The 23,495-nt window shown below is 42.6% G+C and overlaps 1 protein-coding gene across 2 annotated transcripts in view; it reads left to right on the top strand.

Moving 5' to 3' along the window:
* Window positions 1-6,043: 6,043 nt before the first annotated feature.
* bnc2 (basonuclin zinc finger protein 2) overlaps window positions 6,044-23,495 on the top strand; it is a 204,664-nt gene continuing 187,212 nt past the window's right edge. For both annotated transcript variants that reach the window (XM_066720704.1, XM_066720706.1), the window contains exon 1: window positions 6,044-6,821. In XM_066720704.1, coding sequence (XP_066576801.1) covers window positions 6,819-6,821 — 3 coding nt within the window. In that variant the 5' untranslated portion in view covers window positions 6,044-6,818. The remainder of the gene's footprint in view (window positions 6,822-23,495) is intronic.

The following is a 23,495-nucleotide window of genomic DNA, read 5'->3' as shown; positions in this document are numbered from 1 at the left end:
TTTTATGTCATGATTATAAACATAATCAAAACAGATTTTTGCACTTATTATCTTCTGATCTGAAAAGCTCTGCACGGTCGGGATCGTTTAAAGAAACAGACTTTAGTGGAGTTCCTCAGAGCTCAGTAGAAAATACAAATAAACACAATAGTATATCAACTACAGGATTTATCGAAGACCTAAATGCCTGTCCTGTGAATAATTTACAATCATCTGATAATATGTGAGTTTCAAACATGTGTTCACTTATATGCATTATATGAAGTGTTATAATGCTAAGGGCTAACCCTAGCCTGGTCTCGTGAGTCCTGTCACTGAGACGGCCGGGGAGACGGCGAGAGAAGGACACTTTGATGGATATAGCTTGCAAGTGGACAGTGTGTCTCCCTGGACTCGAAGCCTGTCCCACCAAAACGGACCAAAAGCTGAAAATCAACAGGGCGGCGATCATTCTCTGCACTGTGAGTATCTGTATATTTTCTCCCTCAGAATAAAACACAGGCTTGTGGTTCATGTTTCTCTTTTCAGTAACGATCTCACAGGAACTGGAATTTAACCAACATAGGAACGTCACAGACGTATAGACTATACCAGCCTGGACACATTTTAATGGAGTGACGGGTCTTTTACCAAACTGAGCATTCTTTGTGACGAACTGAAATGTAGTTTTTTGCCTAGATTAAAACTAAATGCACTTTTGCATCTTGTCAACAACAACAATAATCACAGTAATTATGATAAGTAATAATAATTATATACACACACACTTATATAGTTCTTCTTTATCTGCTGTATTTTGAAAACCCATCATCGCACAGGGAGACCGAGATCAGTTCCCCGCAACTCAACACAAAAAAAAACATCTATAGGACCTTTGCCACTTGGCCACAGCACCCTATTACTTTCCCAAAGAGACTTGTTATTTTCTTTCAGATATTTCTCAGACATATTTTCTCGGCCAACATGGATAAATCACTGTATATATGACTTTATTTGTCCATATTAATCAATGTTATGCTACAGACGGCTTTATTGAAATATCCATGACAAGCTACAAAAAACCTGAATAAAAATGTACTTGTCTCCATTCTTGTTCTACTGCAATGTACAGCGTCCAGAAAGTTAAAGAGATCTAGCTGTCAAGGGGCTGCCGCGGTCCTTCACTAAAGTGGGCGATGAAGTCTTTATCCCAGCAACCCCAGCGCTGCACAGCGCGTTCTCCTGCAGCGCACCTCTCGGAAATGTCAGGGTGTCAGCTGCAGTGTGTGGGGAGGGCGTCGCAGCAAAAGGCAAACAGTTCGAGGTCTGGCTGCACTGAGGAGACCGGGTTGCCCATGGAGACCCACTGGGAGTAGCATTCAAACCTCTTATGTTCTCGGCAGCTTGGCAAGCAAAATCCGCAGAGCTGGACTCGATTCAGTGCAGCAAAGAGAGTCCATTTTGAGAACTCGGGAGCAGAGAGACGGAGCAGTTTGACACATGTCCTTTCCGGGAGAGGGACTTTTAACCTTATCCTGGCTAATCCTGGCTCCTGCAGCTTGTGGAGGTGGTATGAATCTCCATAAAGCAGGTAGAACCAGACTACATTGCACTGGTTAAGCAAATCATTGGTGCAAGTAAGTCGTTAAGAGTTCAGACGTGTGTCAGTGTTGTGGATGCCTGTCGTAGCATCGGTAGGTCAACATCTCCTTATAAGGCATGTTAGAAGTAGAGGATTTTTCCACATGAGGTCAGACGATGCGTTTAAGTCTCTTTCGCTCCCAGGTTGTTCACAGTGTTAAGGTGGAACTGCTGTCCTGTCACAGCTTAAGACATGGGAAGGAAGAATCTGGATCAAATGAAAGAGGCCAACGGCGCACACCCCAGAGCGCGGCGCATTTAGAAGCCAGGCAAGGGAAAGCCGTAGAGACTCCTGGAAGCTCAGCAGTCTCCGCCTGCCACCTTGGAAAGGTAGGCTGTCTGCTGAATAATATTTAGAGTAGCTTTCATTTTTTGCCAAGGAAAATAAATAACTTTAAATTCACTCCACATCAGGTCGGGTTGCTTTGAAGATAAGTGGTTTAACAGATGCCAGTCACCATGTCAATTGCATCTCCGTTTAGTCAAAGTGTGTTTTTTATTAGCGGCGCAGTCACAGCATGTCACAATAATAATAATACACACACAGAAAAGGATCGCTGTTGATCCATGAGCGGAGGCTCTACTTCATTTCACAGTGAAGCTTCTCCAGAGTTGGGCCTTGTGAGCATTGGAGATATGTACCAGCATGCACTGGGAAAGGAACGGGTCTGAACCCAAGCACAGACGTCAAAGAGATACCTGTCAGTTGAAGACTATTGGATACCCACAGGTTTTTATTTCTATTTTCTACTCCTTTTGACAGGATTCTTTCCTTTGAACTGGAAGATCTCTGCTACAAAATGACAAGAACTCTAAAACCATTCACTTCGTGTCCCAAAGCAGCTTCCCTTATGAGTGGAAATATACAAGACATTTTACCAGAACAGCTATACCTCCAAAGTCACGTCTGTGTTTTTGCATAACAAGCCGGGGTAAAGAGTCACTCTTTCTCCGACAACCCATCCAACTTATCTCTCTTAATCAGGCACTCCTCAACGCAGTGCCCTATCCGTTGCATGAACCCCGTATCATGCGCCTGGTTGCTCGCATGCACAGCCTCCACGCTCCCACAAGACCTTGCAGACCTTACAACCAGCTCCGTTCAGCCAGCTGGCACTTGAGTCTTCTCCATCTGATAACCTTTGGTCCGCCCTCAGTTTGCATTGTCTATGTATAAAGGGAGGATTCATAAGTTGGATACGACTTCCTGGAGGCGGGTGGGGGGGGCCAGGGTCGAGGCATGGGCAGCGATCACCCATGTGCCGATGCCGGAGTGTGGGAAAGAGATTCGGTATTTCCCCCCGGGCTCGGAGTGGTTGCCGGCCCAAATGTAAGGTGCTGAAGCTCACTACTTTAAATGTCCCCGGGGATGTGAGATAACTGGTGAAAATGAGGAGCTCCTGGCAAATCCACGTCCTCTGAAATCCACTCTTAAAATTGACCTTTCTCTTTCAAACCTTGACGTACAGCTGACCTTCTAGATCACAAACACTGTGCACAACAGTGTGGAGACATTGGTGATATTGGTGGATGAAAATTCCAAACAAAATGTTCACAATCCCAGTGGTTCAGTGTGCAATTCTGCTTGACTATTGAACGCTTCCTCTGGTTTGTTCTTGACTGTGGTTTTATTAAGAACATAAGAACATCAGACAGTGTCCATTCGAGAGGAGGCCATTCGCCCCATCGTGCTCGTTTGGTGTCCATTAATAACTAAGTGATCAAGGATCCTATCCAGTCTGTTTTTGAATGATCCCAAATTGTCTCTTCAGCCACATCGCTGGGGAGTTTGTTCAGATTGTGACGCCTCTCTGTGTGAAGAAGTGTCTTCTGTTTTCTGTCTTGAATGCCTTGAAGCCCAATTTCCATTTGTGTCCCGGGTGCGTGTGTCCCTGCTGATCTGGAAAAGCTCCTCTGGTTTGATGTGGTCGATGTCTTTCATGATGTTGAAGACTTGGATCAAGTCCCCACGTAGTCTCCTCTGTTCCAGGGTGAAAAGGTTCAGGTCCTCAGTCTCTCAGTAGGACATTCCCTTCAGACCTGGAATAAGTCTGGTTGCTCTCCTCTGAACTGCCTCTAGAGCAGCGATATCTTTCTTGAAGTGTGGAGCCCAGAACTGTCCACAGTATCCAGATGAGCTCTAACTAGTGCATTGTACAGTCTGAACATCACTGCCCTTGTTCTCAATTCTACACTTTTGACAATATACCCTAACACTCTGTTTGCCTTTTTTATTGTTACTTGCATATGGCAACATGACTGGATGTACATTCCCACTCTGACAAAGTTTTATTCTACTAACACTTCATAGCCAGTAGGAGGTCTGATATCCACACATCGAGGAATGCTGCCAAGTCTGTTTTTGATTGTTCCTAAGGTCTAATTTGAGTTTTGCATTTCAGAAATACTGTTTTAGAAGATTTCCAATTAGCGATCCTTGTCTCTGGAATGTATCGGAAAAAGGCAAGTTTTCCTTGTCGAGATCCACGAAAAAACCTTTTACATAATGGACTGGGAAAGGCATAAACATCTGAAACTCCCTCATTATAGTTTCAACATGAAAAACAGCAAGCTGCAGTGACTTTAAGCACACTCTGTTTACTCACTAATATTGACAACACAACAGTTGCCATTCATGAAACTCTTTCCTGAGGTAGTAAACCAGCAGAATACAGTATTTATATTCATCCACAGAGCTGTGCTACTATACCTCCAACGCCTTTTTAAAGAAATATCCAAATATCTCAGATACGACACACTGTTCAAATTATTATACATAGTTGTGAAACCAGTGGATAATTGATGGAGATATGCTGGGTCCTCGCCTGGTGATCTGAGACAAGATCAGCAGACATTTTCTGAAGATGAGCAAAATGAGTTCCTCAAGTTTCAAGGGAAAATGTGGTTTTGCTCTGTCTGCCCTTATGTCTTAGAAATATTACGCATCACGTATTTCACTGAATAACTATGTATCTCTGCTCCCACACAGGCAAGAGGATAGCGCTGCTTTAAAGACTGGCCATGTCATGCAAAAGATCTAGGCTGGGGAGATGGCTGTACTGACTTTGTATTCTGACAGCTTTCTATGATGAGTCAGTTGATTGACTGTAGCATAGAGGGACCAGACAGACATCCAGTGCCACCACACTGTAAACGCCTGAACTGACCTGTTCCCCCTGGGTTCAATAGTTCATCTATAACCTAGGAGGTTCATCAAGGACCAACCAGCTGCTGGGACTCAATGGACAGCCACCGCCAGCCTTTTTTCATTCTCAGCCATTTGTGTGCTTGGAAGTTTGACCCAGAGTCTAGAAAATGAGGAGATACATAATATGGCAAGATTTCACTGAGACGTATTAATCTTCAGCTTGAATAGAGATGATTCTAGAGATTATGATTATTTTTCCAAGACACACTGTTTCCTGTTACACACTAAATTGTTCCCATTTCTCCATGGGTAAAACAGCAAATATATTTTTTTAAATACACAGGTCAGCCACTAAAAACAAGTTTTCAGGATTGTTTATTTGGTTGTTAGGAGGAATTGTGTGAACATGTGAATTAAAAACAATCAAACAAACAAACAGATAAATTTCAAATGGGAAATAGTATTTCCTGAAATAATTGGTGCAACAGTACTCTGGAGCATATTGAGACCTATCTCCAAAAAGTCTTAGCGGCATTCTAGCCAAGTAAAATACGACTACTACTACAACTACTACACACACACACACACACACACACTCACTTATAAAACACTGAACAAATGAATGTCTTCATGTTCTGCCAATAAGTGACAGTGCCTTCACAAACCACTGGTCTTGGTATCCTGCGACTCTGACGAGAATAAGGGCAGGATAATGTCAATGCATTGGCATCACAACACACCACACTGTGTTGAGCAGATGGGGGGTCTCTCTTCCCTGTGAAAATCTCAGCCCCCCCCACGAGCACTGACTAATACACAGGCCAAGCGTAGGCAGCAACCCCATACTCCAAATTACTGACACTGTCAGTGCCATATATTCTGCAGGTGCCTTATGTTGAGACCTTGAATTATGCATTTAATTTAACTCCAGCTTTGTAACATGTCAGAGGCAAAATGGGTTAAACAGGCCACGTGTCCAATTTAAATCATTAAACAAAAGTTAAATGAATGAGAAATAAACATTTTGAATATGTATTGCTATTCTGGTAGAATTGGCATAATAATTTAAAACTTTTAACAATTTAAAAAATTGATTTGTGAAGTTCAATAGCCTTCTTGCAAAGAATAATACTTACTTATATGAAATGTTCTTCTACTAAACTTGTGTTATAAATGGAGAGGAGAGTGGTTATTTCATATGCGCAGCTTTATTTTTCGAAGTGCGGTGGGTTTACTGTTCTTCTGCATCACGCCATGTGTTGAGTGCATGTGTGTGCGCTAAGAGCTGCGCTCATTGTGAAGCCCTGCTTTCTTCGCGATAGACCAAGTTCAGCCTGAAGAGATCAGTCGCGCCAGATGTGTCGTGCAGAGACGATTGCAACTCGCACAAGCGCCGTCCACACAGCCTGCCTGCGCAAAGCGACTGTCCATCGGCCAGCAGACGAGCAGACGTGGACACAGCCGATGCGCTGACTGCAGTACCCGAGCGAGAAGCCCCGCAGCCCTGCAAGGAAAGTGAACTAAGTGCTGGGGAAGTCGTGCTAAGTGCGGCTCGCTGGCATGTCCGCAGGCAGGGTTTAGCTCCGCTGGCTCGGTGGCAGCGCAGACCCTGGCCGAGAGGAGAGCTCGGCGAGCGGCGGGGAACAGTCTCCAATCCTTCCGATCGCCGGTCCGAGCGGCGGCACAGCGGCCGGGCAGCAGCGCCGGAGAGCGGGGCGACGGCTCCTGCACTGCCCAGAGCGGCGCAGAGGTTTCCCGGGACAGCCTCTCACTGTTTCTGGAGGAGAGCGCTAACAGCCCACCCTTCGCCCCTGCGCTCCGGTGTGCGGGGCTGGGACGGGACGGGACGGGACGGGACGGGCGCTTTGCTCTCTCATTTCTCCACACATCCTGCAGTCATTACCACGGTCCTCCCCGGGACACCCTCAGACTTCGCGCTGCGTCCAGCTCCCGAGAGAGGGGAGGAGGACAGCGTCCCCCACCTGAGGGCGAGATCAGACTTTAAGGACGGCGTGCGCGGCCGGACCGGCTCTTCAGACAGCATGCAGACATGGTAAATACCAGCCCGCCGCCCGCAAACTTTCTGCGAACTTCCCGCAGCCGGCCTGCGCGTCTGCACTTGGCCGACACAGTGAGCCAGCAGATACCAGGCTTTACACACGGCCAGCACCTTCTTTCTGTCCGTTTCTCTTCTTCTCCTCTTTTCCCCCCTTCTGGGATGCAGGGCTTCTTGTCATTTTACAGAGGTGATTATTTAATAGTGGGGTATAATTATGATGCATTAATTATATAAATGAAAGTTTGGACACAACGACACAATTTCAAACGCCACACCATTCATATTCGTACCATTACACACCGTTGATTATTATTATTATTATTATTATTATTATTAGTATTATTATTATTATTAATAGGCTATTAATATTATTATTAGGCTATTATTATTATTATTATTATTATTATTACTAGGCTATTATTACTATTATTATTATTATTGACTTTTTTTCATAATAAATCATGCATGTGTATTTTAGGTAGTGCAGTACAGTGCTATCCACTGCAAATTAAGTCTATATACTATGTAGCTGAAACGATATATGGAGCAAGTTAAAATGTCACCGTTAAATCACGACTTGAGCATTTTAAACGCGTGTAACTTTTATTAAATAATGGCAGACTGATTTAAAAAAACATATTTTATAAGGTATATATGTGTGCGTGTGTTTAACAATTAATAATACTAAAGCAGCAATACTTTTTTAAATGATTTACTTAGTGAATGAATTTTAGTTTTGCAAGCGACTTCCTCAGGTCATGCCATGCAAATATTTTTGTATTCATTTCTCTGCCGTGTTGGAGAAATTGCAAGTCAAGCCCAGGACAGATAGTTAGTTGTGACAGTTTTCTATGTGCTAACTAGTGTCAGAGTGACAGGCAGAGCTGTCAATGCAGGTGACTTCATCTGCATCCTCATCCTCCCCCCGCATCCTTGCCTTGGACTTTTATAATTAGCAGGGGCTCCTAAAAAAGACTGTGAGGCCAGGACTGGGCAGTGAGAGTGTGGAGGCCGGCCTGTCCTGGATCCGACTGACCGGGTCACTGGAGTCCTTATTCATACATTGATGTCCATATTATATGAATGGTGTGGACGGACACTGTGAGACATTTGCTCAGCAGCGGTGTTTCCATTCGCGCCGGTGACACTTTCCCAGCAACAGTGTGTCACCTTAAGTGGATGTAATTGTAACTACAGAAATAGCCTTTATTATTTTTTGTTAGATTAAAGGAGCTTATTAATTTTTAAAGGAAGATATCTTTCCCAGGCAAAAGGCAGTTCAATGTCGTAGGTACAAAAAAAAAAGTTTTCCCCTCGCATTTTCTTCTTCTTCTCTTCTTCTTTCATTAAACATGTTTGTATTTATTTGATATCATAGTTTAATCACTTCGGTTAATCAGATGTATCATTATTATTATCTCAGGCCTTATTCAGTAAGTTATCTTTAGATTAATTTAAAAATAGACGTATATGGTGTTGTTTGAAGGCATCGAGGCCTTGAATTATAATTAATATACGCATGAAGAATTAATTTCCATAAAAAAGGGAAATTATTGTTTCGTGGCTCAGGAGGGTGAGCCCAAGTCTGCTTGTCGGCTCGGTAACAGAGCGGTTATTAACTCTGAAATCAGGATATTTCCCTTTAATTTAATCATTAAATAACACAAACAAGCATTTACATTGAATGGTATAGCAACAATGTTTCTATTAAAATCAAATTGTAATATTTGTATCTATCAATTATACAAAACAAATGTGTTCATTTTCAATTCATGCTGCTGCTGAAAGGATTGCAGGGCCTGATTTTCTATAAAGCAGAATCATAAAAAACTAAAAAAACTAAAAACTAAAATCAGCGGCAAAGATGCGACAGTAGCTTATTTAATGACAAGAAAATATGGCGTTTTGCACTAATTTGGATGTATTTTCGTTGTAAAGACGATATGTGGAAATGGAAGAATGTACACAGGGAAATATCAGTTCCTCATCGTAGAGACGAGGCAGTTTTCACCTTTCTGAATAAGAACAGAAAATAAAAAGAGAAATGGTCAAAATCGCCTTCAGCTCATCAGCAAAATAAGGCTGTAATTTAGTTTCTGCCAGATTAGTTGATAGTGACTAAAATAATAAAGTGGCTGTGTCTATATACAGAATTAGATTTGGACACTGTGGCCTTTTATTGATTTGCCTTTTTTTTTAAGTTTTTTACTTTGCAAATCTGAAATGTGAAGCCATGCCAGAGACCTACATGTCTGTCCAGTATTTGCAACAAGCATTTCATGCAGGAATGACACATTGAAGCGTGTTCATTTTTGAAGCAAATAAAAAAGGGGGGAGGAGGACGACACTAAGAGAGAGAAAATAAAGATCACAGCTCCGAAGGCGTGTGTGCCCTCCAGTCTGACTGCAGCTCTCACAGTTTATGAGTTCAGTGCTCTACATAATATTTTGCCCTAATCTCGGGTCCTGTCAGAGATGTTTCATGGTTGTGCAAGTGCTCCAGTCGGGAATGCCAATTTGCATTCCTGGAGTGTCATTTGATTACTTTTATCTGCGCAGCTCCCAGACTAGCCCAGACCTTCACATTTCATCTCGCCGTGTCACAAGTCAGCGCCGTGTCGTCTTTTTCGACAATGGGCCCCGGTTTGGACGAGGGAGGGAGGGGGTGGGGGTGGGGGCAGCACTTTCATGTTGCAGGCTGCGTCCCGGGCTGTGATTCACTGGGCCCCTGAAGGATTGGGGAGTAGATGATGGTTAGATGGTTCAATAAGCCCGTGGACAGGTAGCCTGTGACGTCCCCGGGAGAGCCAGTCTTAATGAAGAACAGGTCTGCTTCGTTCTTCCCTCTCTGACCCCGTGTTGTCCCCACAGTTTTCTCATTTGATCTCTCCCGGCAAATTGATCTTTTCTAGTATTTTTTTTTACCTTCCAAGTTAGGCCTTGTGGGAGCTAAATTAACAGAGCAACTTAAGTTGGATAATACAGCTGTTGGAAAAGAAATTGGACACTGGCATTTTTCTTTTTTCTTTTCTTTTCTTTCCTTTTTCTTTTCTCTTTTTTTATAAATCTGCTTCTTTTTGCACCAGTCAAATTCTGCCAGTTTTCTCTCTCTCTCTCTCTCTCTCTGTTGGCCAAATTATATTTTCTTCTGCTGCTCAGTACCTAAAACATTAGGTTATACAGTCGAGGCAAACAATGTCATTTGTGGGTGAAAAATAAAAGCACCGTTTAAAAAAGATCTAGGGTTGCTCTTGTCCTATAAAATAATTTTTTCTTCAATATTCCTGGATGGAGCTGTAAATTATAACTATGTCGGGCTGTTTATTTGAGTTGTACAGGAACAGCTGTAACACAACGGCCTTGGGTCCAGCAGATAGGGAGACCTGCATTTCTGCTGTGTTTAGTTTTATATCTTGAAGGAAGGATTCTTCTAATATACTGGCTCTATTTCACTGTCCAGTTCAATGTTTTGGTTCAAAGTTTTGGTTCAAAGTTTGCCTTTGCTTGATTCAGCAATGCTGCTTTTATGAATGGGAAGTGAAAGGAAAAAAATGACCCAATACAAATCTGAATTAGACAAGTAGTTTGATCGATACCCTCTCAAGACAGTCTGTGGGCTCAATGAGAAACCACTTTGAGTAAAGTGTTATTATCAAGTGTAAATTAGATTTACCACAGTGACACTTTATTTGTAAGTGTCACGACCTCACTGTTGATAACGTCACGTCATATTATCAAATATGCTTGATAATGGGCTTGAGGAGGGCTGGTGATACTAGTGCTGCTTTTAGGGAAGGGTTTTTGTGTTCTTGTTTTTTGGGTGACCGACGAAGTCGAAAGCAAAGTTGTGTAGTAGAAGTTGCAGTCACTGATGGTGGCACCTCGGGCTCAGCTTGAACGGAGTCTTGTGTTAAAGCAGAAGAACCTAGTTTGTACGGCCACTCGACCACAGCAATAGATGTCTCCTGACAAAGGGTGAAGTATGGACACACATGGAGACTGAACTCCTCCCCTGGATGTCTATTCACTCCACTGCAAACCTCACTTGGGCGCAGTTTCTCTCTTCTAGAGGGTGTTTTCAAGCCTCTTTTGGAGCTGAACATGCCGAATAATCAGACAACAATAACCAAACACCAACCATGACAAAGCGAACAATGAAAAAAGCGTGTTCCTTATATTGATTTAAAGTTCGTCACCACCGGCTCGCCATTATTATCCGTTTCTGGCGATGGCTGCTTCCTTCAAGCAGACTCTAATTGTGGCATGTGGGATTGTTTGAATCCCCGGGTAGTTCCCATTTAGAAAGGCTTTTTTTTTTTTTTTTTACTTAGACAAAAACTTCACAGAGATATTATTAATTCATACTCATTTTATCGTGTCACTGTCCTTTGTGAGATAAATGTGTACGCACTCTTGGAAAGGCAGGGAGGAATAAAAGCAGTGAAGGGATGCCCTCCAGCTGTCTCGAGGAAAGTTCATTTACTTAAAAAAGAAGCGTTCTGAGATTTGTCTTTGGTATTCAGATCTACTTTACATTTCGCATTAGGGATAAATACATATGAAGTGGAAGAAAAACAAACAGAACGCAAGAGTGAGTGAGGGTGGATGTGTTTAGGGGTTTCGACAGGATTGTTTTAGTCTCTTATTTACAGTGTTTATTTCCTTTAATAACATTTGGATTTGTTTTATTCAGATATATTATTTTGAACTGTCTTTGACAATTGTTTCCAATTAACTAAAGGGAGTTGCCAGCTCTTTTACACCCTTTTAAGTCATGTTAAAAAATGTTTCTTGTTACAGTTTGCGGACTGGTTGCCGAATCCGAGTGCTACCACAAGCCGAGCCGGGCTCTGTTTTTATTGTGAGACGCTGTCGGGGGGCCTTGGCACGGACAGTGTTGTAAGAGAGTAAGCAAATAGTGTGTCGTACCTGGTGTTGTATTTCAGAAAGGTTCCTGCTGAAGCAAATAACTGTCCTTTAATGCTGGCACGGGGACAGCTGCTGAACCGAAGCACTTTTAAGTCGGGGCTGTTTGTTGGTTCTTCAGTTGCAGATGTTATGCTTAGCAACTCTGTCCTTCAGGGAGTACTTTATTTTTCAAGGGCAGAAAAAAAAATCTTTCTTAAACGCTCGGCCTAGAAAGTGTACCAACATTCGGCGCATTTTATTTTGTTCCCCCGCCGTAAAAGTACGTAACTCCGCAGCGATTTACAGAGGGATATGACTGAGCCGAGGAGAGATAGCTGAGGCTGCTGATGAACCCAGAGAGTTAGCTAGAGATAGTGTTTCTTGGCAGGGGCAGAAAAGGTAATATTTGCAGAACCCTTTTTTTCCCCCTATTATTATTATTTTTTTCACGTAGCTGAAATGAAGTCTTTGAAGAGGACACTGTAACCCAAGCTTAAGGCATAATGATTAAACAAAGAGACTGTGAAATCTTCAAACAAATTGGAAGGCAAACTGTAATTTAATAAAAAGCACTGTGGGAGACATACTTGATTTAAAACAATATACATTTGCTAGACATTAATTACACTTCTAAACAGCGGAGTGAAAAGGAAATCAAGCCTTTTCCCTTCCCCCAACCACAAGCACTTATGTAACAGAGTCAACCTGAGAAAACATCGGCGTCTCTCTTGTGTGTCACTCGGAGAACGAGCGCGCGAGGCACTGAAATAAAATAAATAAAGGTGCACATGTACTCGACACTGAAATGTTTCCAAATCCGTTTAGTGTTTGGTGTGTGCAACTGTTACAAATAAACAGTAAGCGGCGCCTCAGATGATTGCGGTGCTGTTTGAATTTTCGCTCGTTGTGTTTGAGCCTCACATCCATCACAGTGGACCGTTTCGGCTGAGAGAAGAGAAGTGTGTGCTGCTTCCCTGGCTTTTGAAGTCGAACATTACATGTGTTTTATGATTTATGATTGTTAAATGTGAATACCTGAAGGAGTCGACACCTCAGTGAGTTAAAGTCCAGGGATAAGAGGGGAGGAATCTAGATTTGGACCTCAAGATATCCTTTCCAGCGCAGCCCAGTACGGTACATGACATCTCTGAGGCCGGAGCCGTGATGTTCTCCCATGGAAATCTGGAAATTATCTGTTGTTTGTTGCTCAATGTCCTCAAAAGCCAGACGGTTAATAAAAACTCTGAGCATTACTCACTCACAACGATTAATTCGGCAAACTTTCTGTTTCCTCTCACCGTTTTTGAGCTCTCTGACAAGTTTTTGAGATTGATTCGTCTTTTTAAAAATGTAGCTGTTTGGAATGAAGGTATAATTGATAATTGTGTTTATTTATTTATGTTTATTTATTATTATGACAATTTGTTTACCTCTTTTTCCCCAAAGTTGTGAATGATCAGCTGGGGATAAGTTGAGCAATACTTATTCAGATGGAGTCTTTCAAGTAGTAAAACTTCTTGTAGTTTTTTATCTCGGTGTGTTTGAGAGGCATAATTAGACCTCACATAGTAAAATAAACACTTCGGTGTGTCGTACAGCGGCTTTATGCTGATCGGGGGGAAATTGCATTTCAGCTGCAATCCATCCTTTTTAAGGGGTGAACGAGTAATTCAAGCTGACTGCACAGACGCGGGGACCAGCCGTGATCGCAGGGAACAGGAGTTTGTCTGTAATGAATGATTCTGTTGGGAGGTATAGGGTTATGTTCTGTAATTTGTATTTTATAGCCGGCGCAAGGCTCTCCAAAATAAATTGCTCGATGCTGGGCCGGGCGGGACGTGCTGAAAACCTGGGAAAATAATGTGGAGCGCAGGACCCCCTCTCCGTCTCTCAGTTAATCACTCAGAACTCGCTCTTCTCTCCGGTGTATAAGCAAATCTCTTTACAGTTCTGTATGAGCGGCTGAGGGCGGTGCTGCGTGGGTCAGCCTGCTGCTAAAAGACACAGCCTGCTTTTCTGGGCCTGAGACGATCATTGTGTGTGTGTCTGCCTAGAGTTAAAATCTAGGCCTGATAGTATGAAAGATTCACCATTTCATCAAACTTATTAGGGTTTAGCAATGTCTTTTTTTGAAAATTCAGTTCCTATGCAATATTTTCCCCCATGATTTCAACTGCTGGGGCAGACATCTTTTCAACTCAGCCTTCCAATGTGAGAATTTACATCCTGGAGATCCTGCTATTGTTTCCACTGTAATTCATAACTTGTAGAGTCTGTCAATAGTGGAGTGAAGTCAAAATCTCAGAGAATTAAAGCTCAGATTCGCTTTGAACCAAAGCTGTGGTAAATCTGGCTACAAACCTCAGTCTCGTTGCATCTTAATCATTTTTAGAAAGACAAAGTGTTACCAAAAAGTGGCATGTGTTGTTATATTTTCACAGGCGTTAAATGTAGTGACAATTCTGAATTGAATCGTGTATTTAGACACTTTTGCCCCACTTAATGAGAATAAAAAACAACAACTATGTTTTGTTCCAGAAATATTAAGTGTGAGAGAGGTGAGAAACAGCACAGTATGGATCTCACACAACGTGTTGAACGTAGCTGTCTCTTATAAATGCTACAGCGAACAGCCATCAAACACCAAATAACCTCTAATGCTAAATTCACACATTTCCTTCAGTATATACTATTAAAATACTATCTTAATAGGGCTGTTCGACGTCAGTCATAATTATAGCTGATGCTGCATTCACTGAACTACAGGAGCACAGCTGTAACGCTGAGGTGTATCTAGAAAAGCATAAAAGGAAATGAAAAGGAAAAAGTCAGATTCTGAGCCCTCCGAATATTATTGTGATTCTCATTAGGCATGGGTGTAATATAGAAAATAGCCAGAAGGACTGTAGAGAGAAATGTCAGTGGGAGTAGGCTGGGAAGAAACACATGATGTCAGTGTGTTTTGATGTCCATTATGTTTATGAATAAGAAAGACAAGATGAAAAGAAGGTAATGAATGGAGCCCACGGAGAGCTTCCTGGTGGAAGTGATGGACTGATGTAGCACATCGGTGGACCTGTTGATCTAGTCAACTGGAGTAAATCTCAGCTATTGGAATTGAAAAAGGTAATGAAACAGACACAAATGAAATAAAAACAAATGAATAAGGTAAGAAACAATAAAACTGTATGTTTTTGTTTTAAATCATGAAGAGTTTAGCCTGCAGCTGACCTGAAATATTTGTGAAACAACTTCCCAGCAAATGCCTTATGACTTCAGCATTCGGTCATCTATTTATTTTTTTGATTTGTGCCTTTTGCAATCTGATATTTATTGCCAAAACTGAGACGCTGCTTACACATTATTCCAAAAAAGTATAATAGTAGATTTATCAGACAGATACATTCGTCCTTAATTGTCCAGCTTTTGTCTAGAAGGAGGACATGTTGGGTGTGCCATTGCACCGGTGAGTCCCCCACATTTTCCACTCATCAATGCCCCAGATTTGTGCTCAGAATGTATTTTGTCAAGAGCCGTCTCCAAAAAGTGACCTCTGTTCCCCGCTGAAATAAATCGTCCGGAGTGCACAAAGTGTTCTTAAAGCGAGCGTGTGTTGATAATTTAATTAGATTAATTTAATTGGATGCAGAACCTGCTCTTTTCCGCCTTCTTCCTGTCCTCCTTCGAAAAGGGATATAGGATCGAGGAAGTCTTAATGAGAAAATTAATCACCGCGAGCAGAAGACATGGCGAGGTGTTCGAGAGAGGGATAACGCTGACAGGTAGTCAGCAGGGAAGGGACAGTACAGCGGCTGGCTGATAAAAAAGAAATTGCTCAGAGGCCTCTTTCATGCGACTCCGCATTCCACCCGGGCGAACGCACCAAAGTACACAAGACGAGACGCGCGCCCCCCCACCCCCGACTCCCCTGCTCCCGTCCTTTCTTGTGATGACCTTAGCATTTATCAAAGAACCCCATGCTGAAATTCTTTTCAGTATCTTTGCGTTTCTGAAAGCCAGACATGCACTCAGACACAAAAAGACTCTGTTGTAGGGCAAGCTGGTTTAAATATTGTGACTCTGCGAACGGCCTGTCCTTGCTCTGCTCGGAGCCAAGGCGCTCGGCCTCGGGAGCCCGCGGATTACCACAGCCCCCTCCTTTATTGTACCTCTTGTCAGCTCGTCCTATTCATTTAACCTTTCATTAGTGTCTGTACAGCTTCTCTGTCTGGGAAGGCAGGAACAAAGCCAACAGCCCACTGTCACAGTTATTAGATTCCTTGCTCCTATCCCGGCAACCACAAAAGAGAAACGGGGAACCGCATTGTCGTACCAGCACATTTCCTGGGGTGCAGCCCTTCTGCGCTTGTCAAGGACATGTGCCACATGTTGATAGTGCACCGCGGTCAGAGCGGAGAGGGCTGTGGGGGGAGGCCGGGGCCTGGCAGTGAAAGCTGTCCGTAGGAGTTTACTGCAAACACAAACAGTTAGTGCTGGGGCTGTGCTGTGAACAGGCGTCCCAGGGACAGTCCACTCCCGATGCCTGTTCTGCGGCCCCTGCCAGTGTGCCTCCAGTGCGGCAGTGAAACCGAAGCCAATTTGAAAGTGCTAATGCATGCACTGGCTTCACATTTGTGTTTAAATAATACTAATACAAAAAAACCTGGAATAAACAGGAGTGTTCTAGAACCGTTTTCCAGAATTACTCAGTTTCCCGACAGGAGAAGTTTGATACACTAGTCAATCAATCACCTCGTCAGTCTTTTCCGGAGTGATTTTGCACAGAAATGTTGATCTGTCGTAGCTGTGTGTGAGTGGGTAGATTAATCAAACATGATGACCCTACATTAAATCCTGAAAATGGGCTTTCTTTAGTGGCTCACTCTTTAATATTATTTTTAGGTCAAGCCCCTTTTACGTACACAAATGAAAAATCGTAAGATGCCTGTCATTTTTTTATTTTACATTCGTATTATTACACCTCAATAATGAATTAGCTGCTACAATCCGGTGTTTGGAAGTGTTGGCTGTTTTATGAACGTCACATTCTTCCATAAACCCACTCCATTATAAGCAGACTTGAAAAGGGAAATTAAAAAGGATTTTAAAAGTTTTGACGTCCGTCCGCTTTGCCGCCGCGACTCGACGTTCACCAGCTGTGACTGAAGTGCGGCGGTGATTTACACCGACCTGATCGCCACTGCACTGCGTTTCGAGTCAAAAAGGAAGGGAAAGCATGAAAAAAGACGCTCCGGAGGGTCTGTAATGCTTAGATAAACACTCGCTTCTCACCGCCGTGCTTCGGATATTTCAGAAGTCAATCTATTAGGTGGGCAGAATTAAATGACCATGGATCAGGAATCTTGTCATCTGCCACGTAAGTGCAGTAATGTGTCACTTGAGTCCGGAGGTCATTAATTGCTTACCTGTCGAAAGATATTGAAGCACTTTAAGAGACGAACAATGTGCTCAGCCAGCACAGAGTCCATTTCGCCCCGGCCCTGATTAAGCACATCCTTCATACTTGTCACTTAGCGTGTGGCTCGCCACCACTCATTTTGAGACCTTAATATACTCCACTCCTGCTAATAGTGCTTACAGCTCGGTTAAAACACAGAGCTAGCAGGTACGACTGAAATGTCACGCTCTACCCGGGGGCTGCTCGACAAGCTGTCGTTTCCATCTTTCTGAAGAGCTTTGGTTGCAGTGAAATGCATTCCCTCGGTATTGATATCTGTGCGGCTCGAGGCCCTGCCGGGTGGGTTTGGGAGAAAGAAAAGGAATAAACTGAAGTAGGGGAAAAAAATGTTGTCAGCTAGTTCCCTACAAGTGTGTATTACGATCCCAGGCGTATGTAAACAGAAAATGGTGTTATATGACTGGTTTTAAAGGTTTTGGCTCGTTTTAGGTCTGTTTGGGTTTCTCAGCCGTGCAACCCACTATTTCAGTTCTGAAGTGTTATAAAGAGTACTCTTGATATATTAAAAACAGTTGTATTCGGGTATATAAACACACAGCTCGACGGTCTGGCAGGGGCGTTGTGAGGAAGTGACATCACCTCACATCACCGTGAGGAGATTAACTTCCTGTCTGAATATGCAGCGAACGTTGGAAACCAGGTGCTAAATTCTTAAACACCGTTGGGAGCGTTTCTGTGTGAGAAGGTGAATTTGTGACCTTACCCTCGGTGTTTCCCCCGACACAGGTAGCTTAAAATCCCACACCTTCACGATCACTTTACTCCTAAATGGGTTTGGCTCATGATTTGAGGATCAGGGTGTGAACCGAGTCTGACGCGTGGATGCACGAGCTCCATCGCTGTCTCATCAGCGGCCGAACTCGGCTGTGTTTGTGACTCATTTTTGCGGTTTCCCAGGCAGCCTCTGGTCAGGCCCGGTGATGCTGCTGGCTTCTCTAGGTAGCGTGTTTTTCTGTGATCCTGGTATGTGGCGTGCAGCTACTTTCCCTGGGTTTCGCCATCCAGACGTGTTTCTGGTAGCCCCGCGCAGCTGCGGTGTCTGTGAACTCTAATTGCTCGGGGAAGAAGTGCTTATTTTATCTAAGAGGTCTGAATTTCCTTTTTCTTCAAGTTAACACAGGTCTTTTATTTATTACTGTCTGAGTAATTACTTTTGTAGTTCTTTTGATAGACTGTTATTGCTTTAACGACATTGTCCCTATAGGAATTTGGAGGCCTTCCAGTTTTATTAGACAAAAGTTTCATTATTCATCTTGGCATTAAGGCAGCCATTAGATGCTTATTCCCAGCTTAACATATCCATTCCAACCGCACGGTGTTTTTTTTCACTTTGGAATCCGTTTGTACAAAATGTTTAACAACAAACATACGGATATTATTTCTGTAAAGTGGCTTCTGCTGCGCAATAAAGATGAACGCAGATGGATATCGGCTCTGCGGAGAAGTATATGTGGCAGGCAGGCATGAGTTCAGCGCTTCTTTGTTTTATCGTCGATGACTGTAACTTCAGCGGGAGACAAGGGAGCCACCACTTAATTAATCACTTTCATTTCCTATCGATTTCCAAAACACGCCCAACACATATACAATTAGGGTCTCACCGTTGAGTACAACATACTATATCTCAGTGGCATAAATAGCACGATTGTGTACATTTCACTTTGGTTTTTGAGGCTCACTTATCTTCAAGGATTAGTAGATCTCTCCTCGTCAGATCTTCTTTTTAGATATGGTCTTCACATGATTCAGTGAAGACCAAATTATAGTTTCATTTACTTCCTAAAGTCTATAAGCTGACGTTCAAACCGAGCAACCACTGCTTTTCCGCTCTGGCTTTTTGTTGAGTTGCAGCAAGGTGAAGTGAATGAAGCCCAATTATAATTAACCCCCCATGTGTCAGCGGCAAAGATCAGTGACGGGAACGCCCGGGTCACTTGACAGTTCTTGCCCACGAGCCATTTCAACACCACTGGGAACCACAGGAAGTGACTGTTTATAATTAAACGCGATTGTTTCAACTTTGCACGTGTAATCAAAGCGCTGCACCGGAGTTTTAGACTCATAATAACCAGGGTGCTTTGCAGAGAAGACATTTTAAATTTAATGTTTTGCTCGATCTGCCATTCTGTGTGAAATTAACATAGTCTTTACAGAGATATCCGTGATAAACGAATGAAATGAAAGAAAAACAGCAACAACAACTGTAAGCAGGTCAAGGAAGCGTGTCTAGCTCAATTCCCTGAGTTTAAAACAGTTACGATTCAAGTTAAAACAAATCTAACCATTTTAATTGGCGTCTAAATGTGCCGCATTTTTTTCTGTGTATTCATTGTAGAGAAGATCAAAGCAAATGAGGAAATTAGTATAAGACACACAACTATATGGCCCTACATATAACTGGGGTGAGATGACTTCACCAAAGCCAAAGTAAACCGCTGCAATTGTTTCTCGATATCAACTGGACCCCTCTGCCAACCACAGCGTCTTTTTGCGGCCCCGTACTGCGGCTCCCGTACCGGGGGGAGCCTCGTCTCTGTGACAGCAAGTCTGGGTAATCAGGGATTTCAAGGAACCAGAACCTCCTGTCCAGTGCTGGGGCTGCAACGGTCTGTGACTGTTTTAGTTCAGCAGTTCAGGTTTGTTACGAAGGCCTCCAGTCCAGAGATAATTGAGAACAATGCTCGTTTGGGGGAAAGTTTCCCGCTTTACCTTTGGAAAAGACAAGATTCTGCTTGGTGTCGATATAGATATATCATTAAATCCTAAAAACTGATAGAAGGAGTGAAAGCTGAGCTTTTAAAAGCAACTCACACCTGTGATTTAGCTGCCATTAAGCAGTCGGCACATAATTGGAGACACGGTGAAGTCAGTGGGGCTTATTTTCATGAGAATAGAGTAAACAGCGCGGGTTGCAGCTCCATTCGTGAGAGGAGATTGTGTTTTTGCAATGTTGCTTCTTTGTTCTGTTTCTGTGAGAGATATAGGAATCATAATTTTGTTTTCAATTCTCTTAAACAGCAGATGTTCAGGGTAGAGACCAAATCATTTTTAGTTACAGAATTTACAAGTAAAGTGTTTTATATGAAAACATATGGACATTGTTGTTATAATATGATTTTTATAAGATACCTGATGTTATTTATTAAGAACTGCTGTGAATTACATTCTTTTGTGACTTTTTAATGTGACTTTTTCCCCCATTCCCTATTCATGTAACTGATGGTCGTTTCGTCCCTTCTCGAAGGTGCTCTGGTTTGTATTTGTGTAGTTGTGAAACTCTGCCAGCAATTGGAGGAAACATCGCAGAGAAATTGTGATCCATCTGAAGAAACATATATTTTTATTAGCTTTAATGAGCGTTCGCCGCAACGAAAGCAAAATACCCAAAAGAAAATCCAAAAGCAGGTGGGCATTAATTATTAAATAGACTGAAATGTAGATTTTCTCTCAGGCTTCAAAAGAAAACAAGAAACAAAACGAGGTTTGTAAAGTTTTCTCCGTCAGCTTCCCTCTTCCCACTATTTGTTTTCTTTTTTTAATTTTTATTTCGTGTTACCCCTTCTGTGTGATATGGCCACACTACACATAATCAATCCTTTCTAATTATGTTTCCCAGTTTGGTAAAGGAAACTCACAATCCTGTGAAGGGCCCACGGCTAAAGGTTTGGATTAATAAGCCCATTTTAGTCTCAGGGGCAAACCCAGAGAGTAGAAAAATATAGATTTTGGGAGCCGGGCTTATTTTGTTTCCCTTTTAATTATTTATTTATTTTATTTTTAATTTAATTTATTTTTTTCCCCAGCAAAGCACAGATAACAGCGACGAGAAGACGAGCGCAGAGATATCACGAGCAGATCTTTGTGGTTCAGTGCTCCCATTTCTGTGCCTTCATTTTAGACCCCCCCATTTACGGGGGTCATGGATTGTCATAAGCTTATATGTCACCTTACGTGTTGAACACATACACTGGCCCCCCTATGTGTGTGCATGTGCATTTGTATGTGTGTGTGCAGATTCGGTCTAAACAATCTAGACACACACATTCGCACACAATGAAAGACAATTATTTTCATTACCCTACCAAGCCATTTTGTAGATCCGTTAAGTGAGCTTCTACCCAACCCAGAACAGAACAGCACTTCATTGCAGAAACCTCTCCGGCCCTCCGTGTCTCTGTGTGGTCCGAGTCACGGACAGTACAGCGCTTCAGCTAAATGATAGCAGCATCAGCCGAAGCTCAGAGAACATTATGTATCTCTGACTGACACTTGTATCTGATTTCCAAGGCAAAGCCGCCTAAGTCACTACTTATTTCATACTGAAGTATGCAAACAGCTCGGCTCCGCGTTGACTAAGTCGCGCACCACCGGAGTAACTCTCAATTGGGACAAAAGGCTATAATGATAAAAATAAAGCACAACGCACAGATGACAAGAGACCGTGCAGTAACAGCAGCATTTTCAAAGAGGCTGTTATTACAGTGTGCCATGCTGTCTCATAAAGCCTTATAATTAGATGCTCTCTGCATTGTAATCATTTGCAGTGAAACAAGACTTAGCGTAAGTGAAGAAAAAGTCACTTTCTTATTACGCTGATTACAGAGAGGCCGGTGGGCCGGCGCGATACGGGCCGGTCTGCTCGGAGAGTTTGTGAGTGCGCGGCCGTCCTAATGTGTGTTTAGTCATCTTCCCTGCTTTAATTTAAAGTTCGCCCTCCGCTGCAGATAAATGGCGTCTTTGGAATTTGTTCTGAAAAAACAGGATGTTGTTTAGATATAAATATAATTTGTATATTATATTTTATGTATAGGTTAGTGCTTCCTCGCAGTCTTGTTATCTGTGTGCCAAGGCCAATCATTTTCATATGACAGGGATCTGTATTTATATTTACAGATGTGATCACGATCTTGATATACGTATTTTATTGGGCGATGAGAATGTTTCGAGCCAATGTTATTAAAAGACTTACGGAGTGTCAATGTAGTTAAGCTCAGTTGGGGTATTCAACTTTGTTTTTAAAGCTAAAGATTCCACGGTTTGAAGGTCTGGAATTCGGATTGCAGTTGGCAATCATGTCGTATATTTGATGGGCAAGGCCTCAAAAATCCTTTTAATGATATTTCCTCAGCCCTGATCCTGAAAAACAGCACAAGACGCGCCATAGTATAGGTAGTGACTATGTAACAGGTTAATCATGAAGATTGTTGTCTGATTTCAGTATTTCTCACGTTATTAACCAGGTTTCACCCTCTCGTATCCCACCCCACCCAGCTCGGCCGCCCCAGCTGTTCCTAAACTCCGCCGATCCGACCTGCAGGTCTAATTTTAGACGTAGGTTTCAAAAGTGATTCACATTGCTAAGTAAATACCCAAACTCTTTGAAACCTCCCCAGAACTGCAAGCCGCTCCATTTCACTCTTGCTGATGGGGGCAATTCAGTCGGAGCTGTAACAGGAAACCGGCGCTCAAACGTGGACATTCGGGGATGCTAGGCGTGTTCAATGGGTGGTTGATTAAATGTTTCAAAACCTCTGCATTAAATGTTTTAGACCTTTTTTATTTTTAATGGAGCTTGACATATTATTTTGAATTAAGGGTTTGAAATTTTGCGTCAATAAGTATCAGGTGGAATTTGTTCTTAGTTAATGATATAACCGAGACTAAGCCGTAATCATTTTTAGCTTTTTTTTTAGCAGGCAGCACAACTGGACAGTTTACTTGATTATTATATCAGAAGATATTTCAGAACTTTTTTAAACTTAAAGCACATAGAATCGACTTATTTCATAGTAAACGTCTTAATTGAGATTAAGTGTGAGTCAATATATTATCCTGAAGCTGCAATGATCTGTTTTTTCAATATTCACCAATTGTGCGCCTACACAGTTCTCTCCAGTGGCTGTTGACCAGGACAGGACACAATGAGTTAACTCTTCAGCATCATGGGTAACGGGTAACGGGTGTGTTTTTGTATAGAAATGGCACAGGATGAGTGCCTCGGACTTAGTTATGAGTTATGTTTTCTTTTTTTTTCTTTTTCATTTGTTTGCTCATGTTTGCAAATTTTGCAAATTTTGCAAAAAGCACCGCCTGAGTCACTGTGGTTTACAGCACCTCCTGTCCCACCTCGGGCTTGTTCAAGTGGAAGAACCTCCATTCTGGCAGGCAGGGAGTTATCCAAACACAGCTGAGCCACAGATCCCCGAACATTTCTTGTCACACAGGTTGTTTCCTGTAAGAATGGGGTTTGGAAAGCCCTTTTATGTTGATTTTGATGTGGC

Source organism: Amia ocellicauda, chromosome 13 (genome assembly GCF_036373705.1).
Source record: "Amia ocellicauda isolate fAmiCal2 chromosome 13, fAmiCal2.hap1, whole genome shotgun sequence".
NCBI lineage: Eukaryota > Metazoa > Chordata > Actinopteri > Amiiformes > Amiidae > Amia > Amia ocellicauda.
This window is presented reverse-complemented; position numbering and strand designations above follow the sequence as displayed.